The sequence below is a fragment of the Patagioenas fasciata genome, chromosome 5, assembly GCF_037038585.1.
Source record: "Patagioenas fasciata isolate bPatFas1 chromosome 5, bPatFas1.hap1, whole genome shotgun sequence".
Taxonomy (NCBI): Eukaryota; Metazoa; Chordata; class Aves; order Columbiformes; family Columbidae; genus Patagioenas; species Patagioenas fasciata.
In genome coordinates this window covers 68,879,228-68,903,946 of record NC_092524.1, presented here as the reverse complement: position 1 = coordinate 68,903,946, position 24,719 = coordinate 68,879,228, and the positions used below count along the sequence as shown (strand labels likewise).

Genomic DNA, 24,719 nt, shown 5'->3' with positions numbered 1-24,719 from the left:
GACACCAGCCATGGGGACAGGCACAGTTGGTCCCTTGGACAGGTGCTGGGGACAGGTTTGGATGGGACCCCACAGCAGCAAGAAAATACACTTAAAAAATCACTTTTGCAAACACACTGAACAAGCGGGCAGAGTAAAACCACCCAGGCAGGTGCGGGGAACACAACCCGCTCTAAAGACACCCGTGACTTGGGGAACACAACCCGCTCTAAGGACACCCGTGACTTGGGGAACTCAACCCGCTCTAAGGACACCCGTGACCTGGGGAACACAACCCACTCTAAGGACACCCGTGGCTTGGGGAACACAACCCCGCTCTAAGGACACCCGTGGCTTGGGGAACACAACCCACTCTAAGGACACCCGTGACCTGGGGAACACAACCCGCTCTAAGGACACCCGTGGCTTGGGGAACACAACCCACTCTAAGGACACCCGTGGCTTGGGGAACACAACCCGCTCTAAGGACACCCGTGGCTTGGGGAACACAACCCGCTCTAAGGACACCCGTGGCTTGGGGAACTCAACCCGCTCTAAGGACACCCGTGGCTTGGGGAACTCAACCCGCTCTAAGGACACCCGTGGCTTGGGGAACACAACCCACTCTAAGGACACCCGTGGCTTGGGGAACACAACCCACTCTAAGGACACCCGTGACCTGGGGAACACAACCCGCTCTAAGGACACCCGTGGCTTGGGGAACTCAACCCACTCTAAGGACACCCGTGGCTTGGGGAACACAACCCGCTCTAAGGACACCCGTGGCTTGGGGAACACAACCCGCTCTAAGGACACCCGTGACCTGGGGAACACAACCCGCTCTAAGGACACCGTGACCTGGGGAACACAACCTGCTCTAAGGACACCCGTGGCTTGGGGAACACAACCCGCTCTAAGGACACCCGTGACTTGGGGAACACAACCCCGCTCTAAGGACGCCCGTGACTTGGGGAACTCAACCCGCTCTAAGGACACCTGTGGCTTGGGGAACACAACCCCGCTCTAAGGACACCCGTGACCTGGAGAATACAACCCACTCTAAGGACACCCGTGGCTTGGGGAACACAACCCCGCTCTAAGGACGCCCGTGACTTGGGGAACACAACCGCGCTCTAAGGACACCCGTGACTTGGGGAACACAACCCCGCTCTAAGGACGCCCGTGACTTGGGGAACACAACCCGCTCTAAGGACACCCGTGACTTGGGGAACACAACCCCGCTCTAAGGACGCCCGTGACTTGGGGAACTCAACCCGCTCTAAGGACACCTGTGGCTTGGGGAACACAACCCCGCTCTAAGGACACCCGTGACCTGGAGAATACAACCCACTCTAAGGACACCCGTGGCTTGGGGAACACAACCCACTCTAAGGACACCCGTGGCTTGGGGAACACAACCCCACTCTAAGGACACCGTGACCTGGGGAACACAACCTGCTCTAAGGACACCCGTGGCTTGGGGAACACAACCCCACTCTAAGGACACCCATGACCTGGGGAACACAACCCACTCTAAGGACGCCCATGGCTTGGGGAATACAACCCGCTCTAAGGACACCCGTGACTTGGGGAATACAACCCGCTCTAAGGACACCCGTGACTTGGGGAACACAACCCCACTCTAAGGACACCCGTGACTTGGGGAATACAACCCGCTCTAAGGACACCCGTGACTTGGGGAACACAACCCGCCCTAAGGACACCCGTGACTTGGGGAATACAACCCGCCCTAAGGACACCCGTGACTTGGGGAACACAACCCGCTCTAAGGACATCGTGACCTGGGGAACACAACCCGCCCTAAGGATGCCTATGACTCGGGGAACACAACCTGCTCTAAGGACACCGTGACTTGTGTTTGCCAAGTAGCGATGACGAAGAGGAAGAAGAAAGAAGTGGGGACCGAGCCCCCCCCGCCGCAGCTGTGCGCAGGACAGATGGCTCCGTGTCCAGGCCGTACAGCGATTTACCGTGACCACCGCGACCAAAGGATGCTGGGGAAGATCAGGCTGCGGGGCAGGAGGTGGCCGTGTCCTCCAGCCCCCCGTGCCATCGCCATGCGGCAGGATTTGAGCATTTAAAATGCAAATGGGCAGCGCGGAGACACACGGCGAGTGCTTGAACAGTCTCGGGGGGTCCCGCAACCAACTCCAGAGGTGCAGCCCAAGCTGGGAGAGGGGGTGTATTTTTCTTCAGGGAAACCTCTAGCCCATTCCTAACACTAGATAACTAGGAAAAACAGCATCTGTTTGTGGTGCACATTTGACCTTGGGTGCTGCACGTCTGTACACAGAGAGTACTTCAAGAGTTAGAGAAATGCAATTGTTAAAATGAGAGCTGTGCTCAAGTATGAGCCAGGCAAAGCCACAAATGCCACAACACCTCACATTTTAAGGAAAGTAATCCTTTCCTTTAAGGAAAAAAACCTTTTATTTTTTTTTTTTGCTTAGAGAATATTCCCAGCAAAAGGAGAGGAGCACTGATTACAGCAGCATTGCACAAAGCACCATCCACTTCTGGAAAACAGCTTCAGAATCCCAGAATGGACTGGGTTGGAAAAGCCCTCAGAGATCATCCAGTCCAACCCTTGGTCCAACTCCAGCCCATTGACCAGATCACGGCACTAAGTGCCGTGGCCAATCTCAGTTTAAAACCCTCCAGGGCCGGTGAGTCCAGCACCTCCCTGGGCAGCCAACCCAAAACCTTTACAAAGGCAAGGCAGAAAGTACCCAGCAGCATAAGAATGTTGGGGTGCTCAAAGTGTAATGCTCTCTTCCATGTGCTCGATTGAATTTGGGGTGTTTTGGAGGCACTGACTCATCCACCTGCTCCCAGGGTTCTCAAACAGCAAGTCAAGGGCTGATCCAAGTCCAAACCAGCCCGAAGGCGGCAGAGTTTGAGAGGCAGCGACATGGAGCGTGTTAATGCCCAAAGCACGGATCAGGGACAGAACACGCGTCCCTGCAAACCCCACAGCGAGACCCGGGTTCTGTGTGGTGCTGGGGACATGTGAAGTCCCTAGTGAGGAGAATTTTCCCAGAAGGAGTAAATCAGAGGCAAACAAGACTAATAAGCCACACAGACAGAGCAAACCCAGCCCAGCTTCCCCACGGGAATCGGGAATCAACCAAGCTGCCGGCTGCTGAGCATCCCAGCACCTCTGAGAAATCCCGACGCCCGCTTTAAAGCGATTTTCCTATGAAGCTGCGACTTATTAGCACTAGAAAGAGAGCGTGTGTGTGCCAAGCTACCTGCTGCTTCTCCCTGGTTGTCCCTGCAATGCAAAGCAGCAGTCTGCAGTCCCAGCCTCTTTAGGACAAGCCAGCATCCATGGCTCCTTCCAGCTCCATCTCCTTCATCTTTGAGCAGAGTTCTTGTCCCAAAGCCCTCTCCCCACTTGCAAACTCCTTCCGGCAGCAGAAGGTTGCAGAGGGAAACATCAGGTGGGGACAATATAGGAACAGGGCAACCTTGCAACCAACCCTCCTGCCTGGCGTGCAAAAAGCCACCGCGGGCTCAGAGGGAATACATTCGGAAGAGGTCAGCAGGAAAAGCACTGGAGGGAACTGAGCAATGAAACGCCACGCCACAGTGTCCTTGCTGCGGGCTCGCTCGTGCAGGGACGGGGAAAACCAGGCTCTGTGTCCCCACTGCGACAGCCACCAAGGACGGTCCTTGGGCAGGGGTTGGAGGTGCCCAATTTATAGAATCATAGAATCATTTTGGTTGGAAGAGACCCTGAAGATCAGCAAGTCCAACCATAAACTAACTCAAACGCTAAACCACATCCCTAAGAACCTTGTCTATGTGCCTTTTAAACCCCTCCAGGGATGGTGACTCCACCACCGCCCTGGGCAGCCTGTTCCAATGCCCCACAGCCCTCTCCAGGATTAATACTTTCCTAATATCAACCTGATTTACCCAGCCCTGCAAATTCTATAACATCAGTCATCGCTGCAGCCCATGAGCACCAACCCAGAGACACCACATGGCGTTAGCTGCTAATTAATGGGCGCTGCACCTCAGAGGCGAGATGAGAGGGCACGTCCGCAAGCGTCATCTCGGTCCGAGGGGCTGGAGGAAACAGCGTTCCCAAGGAATCCCAGGAATGGCAGCGAGCATCGCCTCCGCACGCCATCGCGTGAGGAGCGCAGCGCTGCGATGCTTTGGCTCTGCTGTGAGCCAGGGCAGGATTTACACACCCCCGGAGATATCACGTACCCGTTAATCCCCAAAGCATCGCACAGAGAGGGGGATGCAGCGCATCCAGCCCTTCACCGGGACGCCGGCTCACCTCCCGCTCCAGCCCAGCAGCCCCACATTCATCCCCGGAGCGAAACCCCCGCACAAAAGCAAGCGCGTGGCCCCACCGAGTCGCCCCCTCGGTAGACAAAACGCTCCCCCCTTCCCGGTGCCCTCCCATAAAACCCGGCCCCGGGAAGCGCAGGAGAACAAAAGCTGCTCCCAGCGCCGAGAGGGACCATCTGCGGCAAAGAGCCGGCGGGGCAGGTGCAAGGAGCCCGTGCTCGGGGAGCAACGTGTTTGCTGCTATTCTCTCGACGAGCTCCCTAGGAAACCCAGAGGATTCGAGAGCTATTAAATCAGGTTGGCGCTTAGACATGGGCCATTGCTGCTGCTAACGAGCATAAATGCCGGGGAGACAGGAGGAAATGGAGGAGACAAAGATTATTTTGACGTTCAAGTCGCAGGTTGTAAACAAGAACTGTCCCCAAAGACAAAGGGTGGGGAGGGATGGAGCTCCTGGCCGGACAGAGCCAGCGTGACCCAGCACGTGGGATGCTTTAACAGGGGCTTTTTGGTGCCCTTGGGCTGCACATTTGCTGCATTTAACTTTGCTTTTCAGCCGCTGAGCGTGCCATCGCTTTAGCCCTGGCCAGCTGCGACAACCACTTCTTTAGCCTTGCTCTTCCATCCCCAACCATCCCACCAGCACGGCCAGACAGCGGCATCCAAGTGGTGGGAGCTCAAGACGGCCGAGCAGCACAGAAAGTCTCGGGGGCACAAGCAAATGTCGCGCTGGAATTCCAAAGGTCAGAAACCCCCGTCTGGATCCATCCCTGCTCCAGCACCATGAGCAGAATTGCTACGGCCCCAAGGCAGGCGAGGAAGAGGAGGCTTTGTTCGTTAAAGGAATTATTTTGTTTCGTGAAAGCTGCAGTTTGATAGGAAATTGGAGTCGAGATGGCTGCTTAGCTCATGTCTATAGAGAGCCCTGGCTGCCCCGCTCCACGTTTTCTGGTATTAATGAGCAGGGATGGGATTTCAGGGTGATTTTGAAGGACGCACCCGACGCGCTCGGAGCGCAGCGTGCTGGGACTCGGGAAAGGCAGGAGCACAAGGACATCCATGCTGAACATGAAGGCCCCCAAGGACGAGCAGCTTGTGCTCCACACCCCGGAATTTAACTCTATAAAGGTACAACCACAACTGAAAAATTGCTTTGGAGAGCATGGTGAGCTCACCATGGCAGGATCCTGCAGCCCTGCAGAAGGAAGGAGCCATTTGTCCCCAAAATTCTGTTCCAGGAGGGTCTGTGATCACCACAGCTGCCTGTAGACACCAACACCAGGTAACACAGGCAAAGGCAGCTCAGGCCAGCTGGAGTTGGACAATATTGTCTACTTTAGAGAAATGTGCATGACTGCACATGGCCCCACCAGTCAAGGTAAATCACGGGATCAAGCCATGGCTTTAGGTCTCCATCACATCCCAAGCACCACAGGTTTGCACAAGCACCTGGTGAGCTGGTTGAAGGAGATGACCCAGGTCGGCGGTGGCACTAACTAGAGCTGGGGGACACGTGCTGTGCGAGCCAGATGTGCTCGGCCAAGCCCCAGTGCAAGGACAGCGGGGACCTGGCGCTTGGTCTGGCCTTGGACACTGAGAAACTGCACCCTGCATCAGTGCAATGCCAGCACACAAGGCTAAGCATGGAGTGGTGGTTTCTGAGAGTTTCAGGTTGCTTCTAGACAGGGAACACACATCAGAACAGGTTGCCCAGAGAGGTGGTGGCTGAACCATCCCTGGAGACATCCCAGGCCAGGCTGGACGGGGCTCTGAGCAACCTGAGCTGGTGAAGATGTCCCTGCTCATGGCAGGGGTGGCACTGGGGGAGCTGGGAAGGTCCCTTCAACCCAAACTGTTCTGTGATCAGCAAGCAGTTTCCTTACCCTTTATCACTCTCAGAAGCCACCCTGTGCCCACACTGAACAGAACAACGGACCTTGCAGCCCCAGAGTCTCAGTGATGTTGAGCATCCACAAAATTACAGATATTCAGCCTCTTTCCATCATCATCCCATGCGTGCAGGAGCAGCTGCCTGGCTCTGCCTCGCTCCCAAGCCCTGGACCCCCATCGCCCCCCACCATCACCCCAGCCTTACCCTGCCTAGGAGGTTGCCTTGCAGGAGGGTCTGCTGCAGCGCCGGGGCCACCTCCTCCAGGTGCAGCATGTGGCAAAGGTCGGTGAGCTCCTCCTGCCCCAAAGACCCCGTGCCCGTGCTGTCAAAGCTGTCGAAGAGCTCCTTGAGGCGAGCTTCATACTGGTCCTGCTCAGCTTCATCCATCCCATAGCCTGCCACGCTCACCTGCGGAAAGATGAGGACGGTGAGCATCAACTGCAACACAGCACGCAAAGGCAAAAACAACCCCAAGGGATGGTCCAGGGGCAGCTCATGAGGCCTTTAGCTGCAGATTTTGTTTGCACTAAGCAAACTTGGTGTTTTACCAACCCCTCCAGCTTCTCATATCCCACAGAGAGCCCCCTGCAGGGCTGGTCCAGCTCTGGTTCCTCAGCACAGGACACACATGGACCTGCTGGAGAGGGGCCAGAGGAGCCACAGGAATGATCCGAGGCTGGAACAGCTCTGCTGGGAGGACAGGCTGAGAGGGCTGGGGTGTTCAGCTGGAGAAGAGAAGCTCCAGGGAGACCTTATTGAGGCCTTTCTGTACTTTAAAAGGGCTGATGAGAAAGATGGGGACAGACAGTGCTGGCACTGGGGGAGCTGGGAAGGTCCCTTCAACCCAAACCATTCTGTGATTCTATGGGTGAAGCCTGAATTCACACAGCAGGAAGACCAAGGGAAAAAACCCTACACCCAACCCAGGTGGCTGGGACATCCCCAGGTTGCATGTCCCTGCCTGTCACCTCACACTGGCTCCACAAGCAGCTCATTTGGCTCAGCTGGAGCAGCTGGTGCTGCAGGGGAAAATTGTTCCCTTGAGCTGGTTCCCAGGTGTTGCAGGTGATGCTCTGCCCACCTTAGCAAGAAGATAAACAACCATCCCAGGGAGCAATGTGTGGGGCCTGCCTGCCGTGGGGAGGGCAGGAGATCCCAGCCCCTGCCTCTGCCCCAGCTCATACAATTCAGGTCACCACATAGAATCATTTTGGCTGGAAAGGACCCTCAAGATTTAATCCAACCATAACCCACCCCTAGCATTGCCCCATGTCCTGAGAACCTCATGTCCGTCTGTCCAACCCTCCAGGGATGGTGACTCCAGCACTGCCCTGGGCAGCCTGTTCCAATGCCCCACAGCCCTTTGGGGAAGAAATTGTTCCCAGATCCAACCTCAACCTCCCCTGGTGCCACTTGACCCCCCTCCACGAACACAACACGCATCCCTGCACCAGATATGCTCCTTTTCACGCTGGCCTGGGTTCAGGGAGCCCCAACACACCGTCAGCCCTGTCGATGCCAGCGCGTGGCATCTCTGCCCTCCTCCAAAACCCTGGCACAAAGCCCCAGGGTGCCCTGCGCTGGGGGAGGTCTCCCTGCCGCTCACCCAAGGGCTTTGTCCTCCCCTCCAAGCCAATAATTTTCCGTCTCTTTCTCCCCATCACTAAGCAGAGCATCACAGCCCCAGGAACTGGTTTGGGGAGGGAAATTTCCTGTTTGAAATGAAGGATTTGGCTGGCATCTGTTCACCCGGTCTGGCTGCAGGGCAGCAGCAGCGTAACCCATTGCCACAACAGCTGTGGCGTGCACGGCCACTGCAGGGGACGTGCCACCAACCTGGGGGCACTGGGTGGCAACGGGCATTGCAGGGACCCAGTGCTCCAAGGACACACCTGGGCACCCCGGGATGCTCAGCCAAGCTCAGACCGGCACCAGCCAGGTCTCCATGTGAATTTTGTCTCACCCACATCACTGCAGGCTGTTTCAGCCACAGTTCCCAAAGATGGGGTTCCTACCCAAACCTGCTACGGAGCAGCCACGTCCCCTCCTCCCCCTGGGCATCGCAGGGCTCCTGCAGCCACCCGTGTCACCAACGGTGCGCAGGGACATCCCAGAACAGGCGGAACTGCCCCAACGGCAAGGTGCACCCCCACCTCACCCCCCGGCCCCACCGCAGCCCCAAACACCACCCAGAGCACCGACGCCAGCTCACACAAGCACCCCACGGCAGAGGGGCAACCAGAAAAACCCATCCCACCACCACGGCTGGAAAACCGGGCAATCTCCAGGGCAGACACTGCAGTAGCCACATCCTCAGTTTCACTGGCCACAGGAGCAGATGAAAACGCAGGGTGGCGTCGGGCTCCTGCGCCTGCTGAGGGACGCAAGGCTGGTGCCAAGCAATGTGCAGGGTCCATGGGACAAAAATAGCCCAGCCTGGCCATCCTTCCTCCTGCAGTGACACCAGCAAGGACAGCGGCATCGCCACAATCCCTCCCCATCCCCACATCGCCCCCCCTGAGCTCACACCTGCCGTGACCCCTGGTTTCACCCCCAGATGCCTCTTGAGCTGCTTTAGCAAAGCACCCAAGCGCTGCGGGGAGGACAGGGGGCGCAGACACTTCTGCATCCAACCCAGGGCGCAAGGGAGGAGGCAGCACCCGAAAACTCAGGTACCTGCGAGCAGAAGGAAAGCGGCAAACTGGTTTCCCGGTACTCACGCTGGTAACTCCATTTCCCACCCTCACCCACAGTTCAGGGCATTTGATGGCGGCTTCTACCAGGCACCGGCATCGGGAGACCCCTGGCAGCCGCAAATCTCACAGCCGAGCCTGCAGTAAAGGTGGCTCCGACCCGTGGGGGTTCTCAGGCGTTTTGGAGCTTATCTTCAGCATTCGCCACCTCCTGCCCCCCAGAATCCTCTCCAGCACCCGACACTACTTCCACACAACTAGAACCAGCTCCCCCAGTCAGTGCAGAACGCTAAATGCCATCACACAAGGTGAGCATTAAGGTCACCCCCTCTCGGTGTTACAGCAGCACTCAGCCCCAAAAACTTACCCCACATGGGTCCAGGTGAGGGAGGAGGCACTGGGGACCCCATAAAACCAGCAAGAAAAATCCGATCCCCAAAGGAGAAGAGCATCAGGTGCAAAGTCCCTGCCTGGGGACGGACCTGCCCTACAGCCCCGGTGACTTTTGGGCAAGGGCACTGTGTCCCCACAGCGAGGGACGGTCATGGGCTCCGCACCAGCTCGGTGAGACCCAGCCACCCCCACGCAGCCCGGGGAGGGGATTTCATGCTTCCCAGCGCAAAAAGCATCAGGAATAAAGAAAGAAGGGCCACGCTCTTCGCCTACCTGCAGTCAGTCAAGGCCGGCGAGCTGCCGCGATCCCGCACGCATCCCGCACAACCTCCATCTTAGAGCGGCTCCGGCACGCAGCCGGCTGCGCAAGGTGACCCAAGATGCCTACTCCCGGCTGAATTATTCAGCAGCGCTCAGAGAGAGGAGGAAAAACCAACAGCAAACCCCGAGCCTCCTACCTGATGAGCGCAGGACGCTGCCGGGCATCACCCAGCAGTCAAAATAATGAGGTCAGGGGCATCAGGGACCCGGGGTGCGCGGCATCCTCGGCACCCGCGCGCCTGGCGGGGCTGGGGATGGGCGACCAGCAGCAGAGAAAGGGCTGAGAGGGGAGGGGGGAAACAGAAGAGTCACACAAAGCCCGAATTAAACCCCCAGCCTTTCATCTCCGCTCCAGATGGGCCAGCAGCTGAGATGCAGGAGGGCGGCCCGGAGCCGGCGGGATAATAGGGGTGGGCAGGCAGCAGCTGGGGGGGTCCCCGGTTCCCTGCTTGTTCCCTGCACAGGGCATCACTTTGTTCAGATTTATAGCTGGCCTTCTGTGTCCTGTTAACCCCCCCAAATGACCAGCTTGAGCAGATGGCACAGAAAGGTGCAGGTTTAGGAGAACCACTTGGAGTCATAACCACATTATTCTTTATTTCTCTTCTCCCTATTACAAGTCCTGAGAAGCAAAGCGCTCAGGGGTGACGAGAAAAGGAAGTTTGCACTGGTGTTTCTTTCTCTCCTTTAAATCCGGCCCCTCCTGAGGGCCAGATAACCTTCACGGCACACAATGTAGAGGCCTGATACGGCTAAATTCTCAGCTAAATTTAACTCAAACAATAAAGGCTTAAACCATAATTACCGCTTCGCATATTAAGTGCTTGGAATCAATAGCAACCTCCAAGATTTAGCCTCCAACTAATAAAGACACAGATTACCTGGTCTATCAATGGTACCATCAAGTAAAACCGTTACAATTAGCACAATGCCCTTTTTTGTGTGCAAAACAGTATTAATGCAAACAGCACATTTGTTGCTGCCCAGTGGCACCACATGGAGGTTTTGGGGATGCTCTGCCCTGGGCTGCATCCCCAATTCTCCAGGGCTGTGGGCTACCCCACCTCCAACCCAAGTAGCCCACTGCAAGAAGGGAACGGCCTCCAGCGAGTCACCTCCTGCAAGGGACAGCAAGGACAACGTTGCTTTTGATGCTACGACCCAAACGAGGGCCTGACAATTAGCGAGTGCCCAGTGGAGCAGCACCATGTGGCCACCTCCAAAACACAAGCACCCGCTCCCCGAGACGCGATGGTTCAGTAGCATCTACCTCGGGCAGCTTAAAAACAACTCGCCCGTCCCTCTGTGCTTGGGACAACCGGGACAACGTGAACACGAGTGGCAAAACCCACCAGGACGCCAGTTTTTAATGGCAGAGCTTATGACGAGATGCCCGGCAGCCACCAAACCCAGACCCTTGAGCCCTTGCTGGAAAGCTGGGGTTGTCTCATCTACCTCATTATCTCCTTCCCCTAATGAACCATCTCATCCACAGCAGCTGCCACTAAGCTGCCGTGATTCACTGCGTACACCCCGAAACCCCCACATTGCCGCCTGTGTCAGGGCAACTTCTGAGATGGGTCCACCCCGCAACACCCCGTCTCCTCTTGGGGAGCAGCAGCTCCACAAAAGGTCCCACCGAGAAGCAAAAGGGAAAGGGACAAAACCCCGAAAGGACAATAAAGCACCCAAATATCAGTAAATCACTCGACAGCACGCCCGGCTCTTCAGGGGTCACCACCAAAATCAGCCTTACAGCTGGCGGTGCCGCCTCCCCCATTGAGCACGGCCATAATTCCTGCAGCCCAGTGCTGGCTGCTTTGCACCTCAATGCCACCTCTTGCCCCACTCCCCAAAACACAGCCAAACCCTCCAAAGTTGGCAGGAAAAAGAGAAAATAAAGCGATTCTGTTAACCAAGCTCCACTCCAGATTAGCAAAGCAGCGATGGCACATAAAGTGCTATAAATTTATGTAAAGAGCTTCAAAAGAAGCGCAGTGTTTTGAATATTCACACCACCCCGGTATTTGCATTGTAATAGGGCCTTTCAATAAGCAGCCTTCCCCTCAATAAGGAAAAACAAAGCGCCCATCTGTTTTGATTTTGCAAATTGGGCTGGAGTTGCACCGCAATAACTCGGGGAGCCCTGAGTGCGATAAAGCCCAAGGTATAGGCACAAAGCTGATTATGTCAGAAGTAAACAAAGCAAGATGGGAATTTATCCAGCGATGCCTCATGCACCGGGAAATAAGGAATTGGGTAATTCCCGCAGAGCTCAGCCCTGCACCGGGTCCGATAAACCAGGGCTGTGCTGAATCACGGCGATAACGCCGCATCCATCATGCCGTGGGGACCGGGCAGCGAGTCTCTCACCATCATCCCCGCTTCGGTGAGCAACGGAGAAAGATGGGCAGGATCAACACACCCACCCAAACTGACACCCACTTGCACCACAACCCCCCAGTGCATCTGGCTCTGGCTGCTGACCCTCCCAGGCTGCAGATTTGTGGTCTTCCCACCGAAAACTTCACCCCCATCCTTACCCCAACGTGCCAGAGGTGACAGGCCCACAGTTTGCGACCAGACAGCAGATGCCGTCTGCCACCCTGGTGACAGCGAGGGCTTCGCCGATGACAAAACAACTGCTGTTCTGAATTCCCCCAGCCACAGCCTGCTGCTTCCTCAGCCCAGCCCGGGCAGAGCTGGGCCAGGACCGCCTCCCACCCTCCACGTTTTGGGGCTTTTGGAGCATCTCTCTGTGGACAGGGACGCACCATAGGACAGGGTGCCCTTGGCAGGAGGGGGAAGTAGCACTGGGTGCTGCCACCAGCACGAAGGCCACTGCTGGGGATTGCGCACGGTGTCCCCCTCACGCTCACATACGCCTCAATTCTGCCCCCCGCACCCTCTGGCTACAAGCCCCCATGCCCAGCACCCCTTCCTCCAGCATCACCCCCTTCCTCCAGCATCACCCCCTTCCTCCAGCATCACCCCCCCTCCTCGCTCCAGTATCCCCCTTCCCTCCAACATCTCCCCCACTTCCCCAGCACCCACCTCGCCGCCGGCGCCCCGTCCCCGCCGCCCCGGGCCGGCGCCCCGCACACGCGGCCGGCGGTACCGGGAAGGGGCGGGCTGAGCCCCGGCACCGCCCGCGGAGGAGGGACCGGCAGCGGCCAGAACCCCCCGCACCGCCCCGGGGCTCGGTGATCCCCCCACCCGCGGGGCCCGGCGCTGCACCCCCGCTCCCCTCCCGGGCTCACCCGGCGCGGCTGCCGGTCCCGGTGGCTCCGGGCGCGGCGGAGCGGAGCGTTGCGTTGCGGAACGGGGCCGGGGGAGGCGCCGCGTTCAAATGCGGCGGCGTTTATTGGGCCGCGGCTCGGGGGCGGCCCCGGGGGTGCGGGGCGGCCCCGGGGCGGGGGCGACCGGCGGCCTTTGTGCGGCGGGGCCCCGCTGGCACCGCCCGGCCCGCCCCCCGCCTGGCGTCAGCGGCGACCCGCACCACGGGTGACAGCTGCGTGGGGTCCGCCACGCTGTCCCACACCACCGGTGGCAGCGCCGTGGTCCCCAGTGTCCTGCCGCTTGGGTGGCATCACCCCGGGTCCCCGCTGTGCTGTTCCCTGGGTGGCATCATCTCGGCTCCCTCCTGTCCCGCACCCCAGGGTGGCATCACGTTGCTGCTCAATGTCCTGCACCCCATAGTGGCATCGCCTTGGTTCCCACAATCCTACAACCCAGAGTGTCATCACCTTGGCTCCCACCATCCTGCAAACCAGGGTGGCTTCACGTTGGTTCCCACCATCCTACAGCCCAGGGTGGCATCACCCCAGCTCCCCACTGTCCTGCACCCCAGCGTGGCATAGCCCTTGCTGCCCAAAGTCCTGCACCCCAGCATGGCATCCCCCCACCTCCCTCCTGTCCTGCACCCTAGGGTGGCATCACCCCAGCTCCCCACTGTCCTGTCCCCCAGGTGGCATCATCCCAGTTCCCCGCTCTCCCGCATCCCTGGGGACATGGCCATGCAGCACCTCATCATCCCCCAAAAAACAATAGCACATCACCTGAGCTGCCCCATGCTTGAAGGTCATTGCACCATGCCACCCACTGTCCCCAGCCCTGAGGGCACAGCATCCTGGCTCCTCGCCATCCCAAGGCCTACAGGGTCAGCATCCCTCTGGGTCCCCCTATGTCACTGTGATACAAGCGCCACGCTGCACCCCATGGCACCCAGCCCTTCCGCTCACCCCAGCACCCACAGTGGCCCAGCACACCCACCCGCCTGTGCCCCCCACTTGCTTTGGGGGGACACAACCAGGGGTCACCCTCTGCCCCATGAGCCATCCCACGGCGGGGTGGGGAAGGAGCTCTGGAGCTGCTGACACAACATCCACAGGCACCAGCAAAACTCAAACCCTTAATTAAGCCTCAGCAGCCCTCATTAGAGGCTGGAGCCATCGCTCCTGCTCAGCGCCAGCAGGCACAGCCTGCGTGGCAGGGAGCTGGCGGTCCCCAAGGCTTGTGGCTTCTCTGGGGGCTAATGAGGGGTTCAGCTCACCCTGCAATCTGCTCTCGCACAATTGCATGGCCTTATTTTGCTGCTTGTTTTCCAAAAGCGCTACGGACGTAATAACTTTTAAGCCCTCTTCCCTTTTTTTAAAGCAACTTCGGAATTGCTTTGCAGGTTCAAAATACTTATGGCAGAGGAGCAAGGGAAACACAAAAGCCTGGATGGACGATGGGTCATATAAACCTTGCTTTGGTAGCAAACCAGGCTTAAAACCCAATGAGATACGGGCTGGTTTGCCCCACAGTCCCACCGGCGGTGACAGGGACATGTGGGACACCATATATGAGCTAAAAAATGTAACATTTAAGCCACTGCATCAGCTGGGGTAGATCTGCTGCCCGAGTGCTCCTGCTCAGCGCATCACTGCCGGCTGCCCAGCGCCAGCACCGAGGACATGGCAGAGCCGAATGGGTCCCTCAGCATCAATCAAAGCCCTGCCCAGGGACAGGGCTGTGTCCCCGCAATGACGGAGGCGAGGAAAGGTGACTTTAAAGGGAAGGGGGCCTTGGCGAGAGGCTTTGCTGGACAGATGTTAGCGGCTTTGTGCTGAGCGAGGGCTCTTTTTTTAACATTTGCCATTTTTCTCCAAGGCTTTCTTCTGCTCTGACACTTGCTGAGGGCTTTTTCTTTCTTTTCTCTTCCCGCATTTGCTTTCTTCATCCCTGGTTCAAACACTTTTTCACCGCGCATTATGCCGAAGTTGAAACCATCTGGTGCTTTGTTTTGTTGTGAGCCCGGCGAGTGCCAGGACCTTTATCCCCTCACCCTCCTCCTCGCCGCTGCTCCCTCGCTAATCCAAGCGACAGCCCCAAAAACCCCCCGACATCACCCAACAAAGCGACTCGGCGCGTGTTTGCCTGCGTGCAGCCGGGTGGGCGATGGGGACAGGCAGCACGCTCGGTGTCCCCATGTCCCCAGCCAGCCGTGGGGATGCTCAGCCCCCCGGCTCGGCTCTATCGCCACAGTGCAAATTCCTGACTCATTTTTAGGACCGGCTGTTAGCAGAGGCATCCTGATTTTATTTTTTCCTCACTTTCCCAAAGGAGGAAAGCGCGTTTCTAGGAGCCCCGCCAGACGCAGACCCCGCCAGCCTATTTTTGGAGCCCCCTTCCAGCAAACAGCTGCGTTTGAGGGTGGCGTTTGCAGCGAGCGCCTTGCGAGCGAGCTCGGCGGAAGGAAACCTCCGCTCGCCCACGCCGCCACATGCGACAAAAAAGGGGGCATGTGGGGAAATCCAGGACTGCTGGACATGAGCTGCTCCAGCGCCCAGGATGGACTGAGCGGGGGGGCTGGCACGGGGCCACCCAAAAACAGGGTCACAAGCACCAGGCGCTTGCGCAGGCACCAGGTGACCCCGCTGCGAGGCTGTGGGTGCCTGGGCTTTGCAGAAACACCCTCCTGACATGGCTTTCGCTGCCCCGTCACGCTGTCCTGCCCCTTTCCCCTGCACAATGGGGAGCTTTGTTCTGCTGGGGTGAGGGAAGGCCCGGCCGGGGAGCTGAGGGGGGAGCTGGGGGTCTCTTCCTGCTGTGAGACGCCCGTCACCCTGGCGTCCCGCCAGCCCGGGGGAAGCAGGGCCATAAAACAGCCAGAAAATGAGCAAAACCAGCTATGGAACCACCAGCAAGATGTAAACAAATGGCTCATTTAAGACAAGATGCTGTAGGAAAAAACAGCCGGAAACCTCCCCATCTCACAGCCGGTGGAGGGAGAAGTTTGGACTGAAACAAGCCCAAACTTTTTTTTTATTTAGCTTTTTTTTTTCTTCATAAAACAATGGCGATTCGCACTCACCCACGGCAGCGCTGTGCCTCCCCAGCTGCGGCTCGTTGCTGCCATCGCACGTCCAGCCCCCGCTGTACAAATTGCATTTCTGTCCCTGCTGCTCAGGCCTGATCCTGCACATCCCTTGGGCTCCAGGATTTCCCCTCCAGCCGAGGAGCCCTTCATAGTTAAAAGGGGATGATAAAACAGATGGGGACAGACTTTTGAGCAGGGCCTGTTGCAACAGGACAAGGGGTGACGGTTTTAAACTAAAGGAGGGAGGTTCAGGCTGGACATGAGGAAGAAATTGTTGTCCCTGAGGGTGGTGAGAGCCTGGCCCAGGTTGTCCAGAGAGGTGGTGGATGAACCATCCCTGGAGACATCCCAGGCCAGGCTGGACGGGGCTCTGAGCAACCTGAGCTGGTGAAGATGTCCCTGCTCATGGATGAGCTTTGAAGGTCCCTTCCAACCCAAACTACTCAATGATTCTATATTTGCTGTGTTTACTGTGCTGGTTCCTTATTGCAAGAACTATTTGCATGGATGCTCCATAAGATGCTCCAAAATATCTGCCATAACTCTGTGTTGATCCCCTCCGGTTCTCATTGCCAAATAAAACCCCTAAAGGCAGTGCTGGCTGCACCCTGCCCATCCTTGGGGGTGATCTCTCCCATCACCTTTGTGGCAATGCCACGTCCCCCAGCACCCACTGGGAATGGGGAAAAAATGGGGGTGGAAGGAAAAAGCTCCTGCAAGTAAAACCAGCCGGATCTGCTGGTCGCTTCCGCTGCCCTCCTGCCCCCGTGGCACAAGAATAGCAGCTTGCGGCTGGTTTGTGCCACCTCGTTGCATCATCTGCTGACGGGGAACGTGCACCCGCCTGCCCACAGCCCCAGTGGGCCCGGTTTGACCGGCCCTGTTTGTCTTTCTGTTTGCATTTGGGGCTTGGAGCATCCACATTAAACCACAGCGATTTGTGTTCAGAGGAGGGAACGGAGCTGGTGAGGGGCTGGAGCACAAGTGTGATGGGAGCGGCTGAGGGACCTGGGGGTTCAGCTGGAGAACAGGAGCTGAGGGGAGACCTTCTGATCTCTGAACTGCCTGGAAGGAGCTTGGAGCCAGGGGGGTCGGGCTCTGCTCCCCAGGAACAAGCGCCAGGAGCAGAGGAAACGGCCTCAAGTTGCACCAGGGGAGGTTGAGGTTGGATGTGGGGAACAATTTCTTCCCCAAAGGGCTGTGGGGCATTGGAACAGGCTGCCCAGGGCAGTGCTGGAGTCACCATCCCTGGAGGGCTGGACAGACGGACATGAGGTTCTCAGGACATGGGGCAGTGCCAGGGGTGGGTTATGGTTGGACTCGATGATCTTGAGGGGCTTTTCCAACCAAAATGATTCTATGATTCTGTGATTCTAAGCCCCCCACCAGACACCCACCCTGGGTGCTGCAGGGCCCTGTGCCCCCGTCCCACCATCGTGTCCCACCTTGCCTGGCCCTGACTAAATGCTTTTCTTTTGTGGAGATATTTAAACTTGTGTAGTTACTATCAAAAGAAATGAAGCAACTCAGTATCATTATAGCACAAACATAAACACTTTTGTTCCTTTTGGGAAGGTTTTATTTTCTCTGTTTTTAATCTGTTGCTATAGGATGCTGAGGATAAAGAGTTAATTCAGGCAATATAAGGTATGCAGTACGCAAAAGCCTCATAAGAACAACTGAGTGCAGAACTTCTCTGCCCCTATTGGAACTTGGTGAGAGTTTCAAGAAGGTGAAATTTAATGGATTTAACCGAGTTTCTGTATGAGGTTTGGCATTCCTTTCATTTAGAGGCTCCATCTTAAATTAGGAGGTAGAAAATGTAAAGTCAAAGAAGAAAAAGACAACATACAACCATGTAGTCTTAGGGAGAAAAATCCAAATCAAACACCACTTTAACAAATGGATTAAAGAACTGTAAGGGATAGGTGATGTCACATGAAAGTGTCACATCCTCCACCAGGTGAAACTGGTGGAGAATTCACTTGAGTCAACAGCTTTGGTTTGAAACATTTCTTTAAAAAAAAAAAAAATCATATATATATATATATATATCTCAATATATATCACAGAATCACAGAATGTGAGGGGTTGGAAGGACCCTGGAAAGCTCATCCAGTGCAATCCCCCCATGGAGCAGGAACACCCAGCTGAGGTTCCACAGGAAGGTGTCCAGGCGGGTTTGAATGGCTGCACAGAAGGAGACTCCACAGCCTCCCTGGGCAGCCTGGGCCAGGCTCTGACACCCTCACCAGGAACAAGTTTCTTCTCAAATCTAAGTGGAACCTCCTGTGTTCCGGTTTGCACCCATTGCCTCTTGTCCTGTCACTGGTTGTCACCGAGAAGAGCCTGGCTCCATCCTCCTGACACTGCCCCTTTCCATATTGATCCCCATGAATGAGTCCCCCCTCAGTCTCCTCTCCTCCAGCTCCAGAGCCCCAGCTCCCTCAGCCTTTCCTCACACGGGAGATGCTCCACTCCCTTCAGCATCTTGGTGGCTGCGCTGGACTCTCTCCAGCAGTTCCCTGTCCTTCTGGAGCTGAAGGGCCACAACTGGACACAAGATTCCAGATGTGGTCTCCCCAGGGCAGAGCAGAGGGGCAGGAGAACCTCTCTGACCTACTGACCACCCCCTTCTAACCCACCCCAGGTACCATTGGCCTTCCTGGCCACAAGGGCCCGGTGCTGGCTCATGCTCACCCTGCTGTCCCCAAACCCCCCAAGTCCCGCTGTTGTTTGTTTGGTTTTTTAACCTGGCCCCGCCCTCGGCTCGAAGGGGCGTGGCTTAGCCTCGGGGGCGTGGCCTGCTGCCGAGCGGGTAGCGGCGAGTGGCGGGCTGTGCTGGGCGTGGGCGGGGCCTGGGACGTGCATGGCGTGGGGCCGGGGCTTGGCGGCGGGGGCGGGGCCTGGCGGCTCGAGCAGGCGCGCCGGCGCGGGCGGTCGGCGGGGCGATGCGGCGGCGTGGAGAGCGGGGTGGTGGCGACGGCGACAACGGCCGAACGGGGGGCCGGGTCCGCCCGGCCCGGCAGCAGCGGTGAGTACCCGCCGCGGGGCGGGCAGCATGGGGTGCTACGCCGGCGTAGGGGCGCTGCAGGGCGCTCAGCTGTGAGCCGGGGCCGGGCAGCGCCGCGCTGCGCAGCTCAGGACAGTGTCGCTGTCCCCGGGCGATGTTTATCCGCCGGGTCCCCCTGTAGTGGTCATGCGCTGTACCCAAGCCGTGTCGCCTGCCGCTTTTCCTGTGTCCGTGTGCTAACGCTGTGCCCCTGTGCCGTCCGTGTGTCCCCGTGCGTAGGTCTGTCCCCATGTGGTGGCTGTGCTCATGTGTCCCCGCTCCGTGGCCTTGTCACCCTGCTGGAACCATGAAGCCATGTCTGACCCCCCCACCGTGGCCGTGGCACCCCGCAAAAGCCACGATCCCGTACTGTGGCCATGTCCCCGTGTCACCCTGCCATGATTCCATATTGCGGCCATGTCCTCATGTCACCTTGCCGTGGCTGTGGTGCAATACTGTGGCCATGCCACCCCCCATCATGGTGCCATGCTATCGCGATGTCCCCATGTCACTTTGGCATCCCTGTGATGCTGCGTGGTGGCCTGTTGCCCTACCAGCTGTCAGGGGTGCCCCTTGGTGGGACATTGCCCCACCCCGCTCTGGACCTGTCAGTTCTCACCTGCAGCAGGTGTTGTGCAAGGGCGGGTGTGAGTGCTCGCCCCTGTGCTTCAATATTAGATGTACAACAAGAGCAACACCTAAAAACTGACGGTAGTGACTGCGAGGGCATTGCTGGCCATTGGACAGCGGGACTGCTCAGACCAAAGTCTCAGGGCATTCTGGGGCTCAAGGAGCCCCCCGTGGCTCCAGCATGGCTCGTGCCACCCTGCACCCTCCCAGGAAAGGTGCCTGTGCCTGGAGGACCACGCCATCCTGCCCTGGCACCCCCTTTGCAATCTTTCTCAGCATCTTGCAGCACTCCCCAGGGCAGGCAATGGACTAAATCCGCTTCTGCAGGAGTGACAGTGACCCCGGGCATGTGCTGGCAGGAAGCGAGCTGTGCTTGGACGCCTGTCAGAAACCTCTGCCCTAAATCCCCCAGCACCAGGACTAGTTTCCCCATCACTGTCAGCCCACAAGGGACAGTGATGCTGGGCAAGCTCCGGCTCCTGGCCTTCTCTTCCCTCTCGGAGGCTGGGGCTGGCGCAGGACACTGCTGGAGATTGTCACCCCGTGCTGGTGTTCTGGGAACTGGTTTCTCCTATGGGGCTGTGGGCTCCCCAGGCCCCTTTCCCAGCTTTTCTCCTTGTCCCTGGAGAGTTACAGAGGCTCTTGTGAACACCTCTGTGATGCTGTCTCACCAGCCACAGCTCGGGGTGTTGCCACAGATCGCTCCTTATTGCCGGTTTGAGTTGCAGCTCCCAGCCCTGCCATGTGTCCTGCCCCTCCTGCCTGCCGCTGTCCCCGAGGCTGCGGGGGACCGGATCGTGGCCTCTCGTGTCACAGTGGGGCTGTTCAAACCCCTCAGCCCCATCCCCAGAAGCCAAACACAACCCCGGTGTGGGGAACCAGTTCCCATTCCCAGGGGGACACAACCAGCAGCCTCAGACCTTTGCGAGGGAAAAGCTGCTGTATCCAACCATAACAAGTGGGGCTGAGAATGGAGACCCCGCACCATGGTGCCCCAAATCCCTTGGGATGGTGGGGATGTGCTGACAAGCTGCTTCCCTTGCAGGAGCTGGCTGTCCTGGTGTCCCCGGCTGCGTACCCTCCTCGTGGACCTGCTCCTCATCTACCTCTCCGTGCCCTTCCTCATCCGCCTCTTCCCCGTCCTGCTCACCAAATTCGTCTTCCTGAACTTCTGTAAGTTGTCCCAACTGCGAGAGCCCCCGACTAGGGATTCAGCAAGCCAGGGCGTGGGGACAGGGTCCCCAAAACGTGGGAGGGGCCGCACCCGGTGCCTGGGTGGCTCCAGAACAGCACCCATCCAACCCCCCTGGCTTGCAGAGGAGGCACAGAGGGACCTGTCGGCGCCTCGTGTTTTGCAAGCCGTAATAATGCTGTGCTGCTGACCCTGTTTAGCGCCAAAAGTTGCAACACATCTGGGCACGGACAGCATCGACGGGGCTAGAAATTCGGGTGGGAGGTGATGACAAAGGGCTGCGCTCGCCCACCCACTCCGTGAGCCGGCTGCAGCACAGCCATTATTTCAGAAAAAATAACACATTGCTTTGGAAAAACTTGTGAAAGCAGCTGGGTGTGGGGGTTCCTGGGTTGTCGGTGTGAGGGTTCCTGCATTGTCCGTATGACGGCTGCGCAATTTCTCCATCAGTGTCATTCCCATACTTCGTGGACCTTCGGCGGCCGGAGCTGTTGCTGAACAACACCGTCAGCCTGTACCTTGACACCGAGCCGGGTGTCACCGTCGGCATCTGGTGAGCGGGACAGTCCTGGCACCCCGGGTGGGCACAGTGGCCAACTGGGTGTCCCTGCCCCGGGTAACCACGCTCTTGGCCCCCAGGCACACGGTGCCGGGCAGCAGAGGCGCCGAGGCGCAGGGCAAGGACCAGCGCTGGTACGAGGAGGCACTTGGCGATGCTCATCCTGTGATCATCTACCTGCACGGCAACGGGGGGAGCAGGTGGGTATTTGGGTGCTTCTCTCATGTAATGTCTCTGTATGGGTTGAGAACCAGCAAACTCGGTGCAGGAGCCAGTGGGGCCAGGATTGCTGTGGTGGTTTCTGACCTTGTGAGTCAAGAAAAATCCCTTTGAGTTAGAGGGAAATGTCGGAACGCACCCACTGCAGAGCATCCAGCTCTCCCCTCCTGGGAAAAAGTCACCCCGGTCCCTCGCCTGAGCCGGCGCTGGAGGGGACGGTCCCCTGAGGGTCCCTTTAATGTCATTTTTCCCATCAGGGCTGCCAGCCACCGCGTCCAGTTCCTGAAGGTAAGGGTTCCCCTGCAAGGGGACAGGGACCTGCTGGGTGTAAGGGTCACGTTGGCTCCGGGGACCCAAGAGGGACCCGGGGGTGCGTGTCCCCCACCCCATGGCGTAACACGGTGCCGCTCCTCTGACAGACCATGGGGGCTGCTGACTTCCACGTCCTGGCTCTTGACTACAGAGGTAAAGTCGCCCCCTGCTCTGCCTTTTGCTGAGTGACCGCTCCTGGGGTTGGTCCCCCCTGGGTGGTGACACAGAGCCATGTCCCCTGCAGGCTATGGGGACTCCAGCGGACACCCCACAGAGAGCGGCTTCACCACGGACGTCCTGGCGCTCTACGACTGGGCCAAAGCGCGGAGCGGGAACAGCAGCATCCTCTTCTGGGGACACTCCCTGGGGACGGGGTAGGTGTGGGGGACACCCCGTGGGTGCTGGGTGATGCCCGAGCCCACGGCCGGTCCCCAGGCTGTGACACTGCTGCCAGACCGGTGCCACATGGGGATGGACCAAGGGGCTGGAGCATCTCCTCAGTAGAGGTAACTGAAAAACAAAACCCAGGGGTGTCCAAGGGTGCTGTGCACCACCCCGGTGCTTTGTGGCTGCTCCCCCTCACTGTCCCCTCTCTTGTCACAGGATTGCCACCAACGCAGCAAGAAAACTGCAGGAGGAGCGAGGTAAGGGCCAGCGTGGCTGCATTGGCCCCACGGTGTCCCTCTGCATGTCCCTGACCAGATTTCGCAGGCCACAGAAGAGCTGGAGAGCCCCTTTACTTTCTGCTTGAGCATCAGGCTCGGCCCCATGGCAGGGACAAGCTGTTGTCCCCATCTTCCTTAGCGTAATGGGGGATTTTGGCTGCTGCCTGGGACAGGAGCGTGACAGCAGCCCCAGGGTGGGACACAGCCCCCCACAGCCATGTCTGCTCTTATCCTCAGGGGTCCAGGTTGATGCCGTGGTCCTGGAGTCGCCCTACACCAACATCCGCGATGCGGCCGCCAACATCCCCCTCACCAAGGTGAGCCCAGGGTGACAGGGCGGGGACTTTGCCCACGGGGTCCCCCAGCGGTGGCAGCCCCAGCCCCCCTGCATCTCCCCCCTGCATCTCCCCGGGCAGGGGAAGGATGCGGCAATCAAAGCCACGACTTAGCACCCCCCAAACTCTCTCCCTGGTAGATCTACCGCCAGTTCCCAGGTTTCGAGTATCTCATCTTGGACTCGCTAGCCCTGGGCAACATGTTCTTCCGCAGCGACGAGAAGTGAGTGCCCAGAGGGACGGGGGGGACACAGCCATCCCCCTGGGGCTGCAGGGGTGAGGCTGGGACCAACTGGGCGGGGAAGGACGGGTTAGACCTGTCACACCATGTCATTTGTGTTTACCCAGCTCCCTAATGCTTTAAAAGTAGCTTTTTGTTTGCATAACTTCAGATATCAATATTACTATCGAGCAAAGTCCGCAAGCCAACATCCTTTTGTTTTGAGTCCTGGCCGCGTTGCAGCACACACTGTGACAGCAGGGTCCTTCCCCCCGTCTTTGTGGGTGCTTTTGAAGCTTGAGCAACCTGTGGCAGGGGTTTAAGGTTATTTGGGTGCTGGGGTGAGCAGGGTGGGCATCACCCTGGGGCAGTTCAGCTGCCCTTAACCACCGAGGGGCTGGGATGGCTCTGAAAGGCATTTGAGGGGGGTGAGGGTTGTTGTGGGGATTTTGGCAGCACCCAGGGAGGCTCCCTTGGGTCTCTCGGCTCCAGGGGTGACTCATGGGTGCTGTGCTTGCTGCCCGCAGTGTGAAGGTGCTGACCTGCCCGCTCCTCATCCTGCACGCCGAAGATGATGCTGTGCTGCCTCCACACCTGGGCCACAAGGTGGGGACCAGCATCGCCCTCTGCGTGGGATTTAATGGGGCTGGTTTAGCCTGGTTTTGGGAGCCCCAGGGGCCATGAGTGGGTCTGGGGGTCCCTGTGCATGGCACTAACCACACTCGCACCCCGTGACAGCTCTTCGAGGTGGCACACAGCGCCTACAAAGACAAATCCAAGGTGAAGTTCATTAACTTTCCCAAAAAGCTGGGTCTGGGCCATGACTACATCTCATTCAACCCGGAGCTGCCCGCCCTGGTGAAGTAAGTGCTGCTCTGCAGAAATGGGGAGGGGGTACAGAATGGGCCTTGGCTGCTTCTTCCATGAGTGCATCCCTGTTTGCTGCTGACTGCCCCTGCTCCTTCCCCTCCCTGCCGTACGTTCGAGCATCCATTTGTGAGCTCCAGTCACTCCTCCCTGCCCTCAGCCCATCCTGAGCTTGGGTGACACGGGGAGGTGGCCCTGGGGACAGTCCCCAGCTCCTCTGTGGACAGAGCATCAGCTTTGCTCTAAGCCTAGCTCAGCCCCACATCCAGGAATGAGAAATACGGCTCAAGGTGGGCAATACAGCATAAGGTTTATTGTGTCTCATTGCAGAGACTTCTTGAACATGAAGTGATGGCGGCTGCTGCAGGCAGCGACCACAAGCACTCCCTCAACCCCACACCCGGAACCCCTCATGGCACTGAATTTACTGCTATAGGTAATAAAAACTACTGAGAAACTTTCTAACCTGGAGGATGCTGCAGGTTACTCAGGGGGTGGAGGTGGTGCTGGGATCTGGGTGCTGCTCCTGGGACAGGACCACACAAGCCAGGACGAGGAGCAGCAGATGGGCTGGTGTGGGGGATGCTTCAGCAGCACCTGCAAGGCTCAGCCAGCTGTGTCCAGCTGTGCTGCCCCCCCCCATCCCCACCGAGCGTGGGGATGCTTCAGCAGCACCTGAAAAGGCTCAGCCAGCTGTG

The 24,719-nt window shown here is 58.1% G+C and overlaps 2 protein-coding genes across 10 annotated transcripts in view; one reads left to right on the top strand and one right to left on the bottom strand.

Moving 5' to 3' along the window:
* The window catches only part of NIN (ninein), a 69,624-nt gene extending 56,659 nt beyond the window's left edge, over window positions 1-12,965 (bottom strand). For 6 of the 9 annotated variants that reach the window (XR_011739485.1, XM_065839249.2, XM_071809824.1 and 3 more), the window contains exons 1-2: window positions 12,867-12,941; window positions 6,404-6,607 (exon numbers count right to left, since the gene is read on the bottom strand). Coding sequence is in view for 8 of the 9 variants with exons in the window: in XM_065839249.2 (XP_065695321.1) it covers window positions 6,404-6,586 (183 nt within the window). In the remaining variant the exon portion in view is untranslated. Of the gene's footprint in view, window positions 1-6,403; window positions 6,608-9,558; window positions 9,710-12,660; window positions 12,738-12,866 lie in introns of those variants that run through there. The other 3 variants (XM_071809828.1, XM_071809822.1, XM_071809823.1) reach the window with 3 other exon arrangements.
* A 5,909-nt stretch (window positions 12,966-18,874) lies between these two features.
* On the top strand, window positions 18,875-24,486 carry ABHD12B (abhydrolase domain containing 12B). The gene is made up of 13 exons (XM_065839082.2): window positions 18,875-19,004; window positions 20,698-20,825; window positions 21,295-21,397; window positions 21,484-21,603; window positions 21,880-21,910; window positions 22,042-22,087; window positions 22,179-22,308; window positions 22,538-22,578; window positions 22,837-22,916; window positions 23,075-23,157; window positions 23,682-23,760; window positions 23,893-24,017; window positions 24,352-24,486. The coding sequence occupies exons 1-13, from the start codon at window positions 18,922-18,924 to the stop codon at window positions 24,371-24,373; spliced, it is 1,071 nt and encodes a 356-aa protein (XP_065695154.1). The 5' UTR covers window positions 18,875-18,921; the 3' UTR covers window positions 24,374-24,486.
* The last annotated feature ends 233 nt before the right edge of the window (window positions 24,487-24,719 follow it).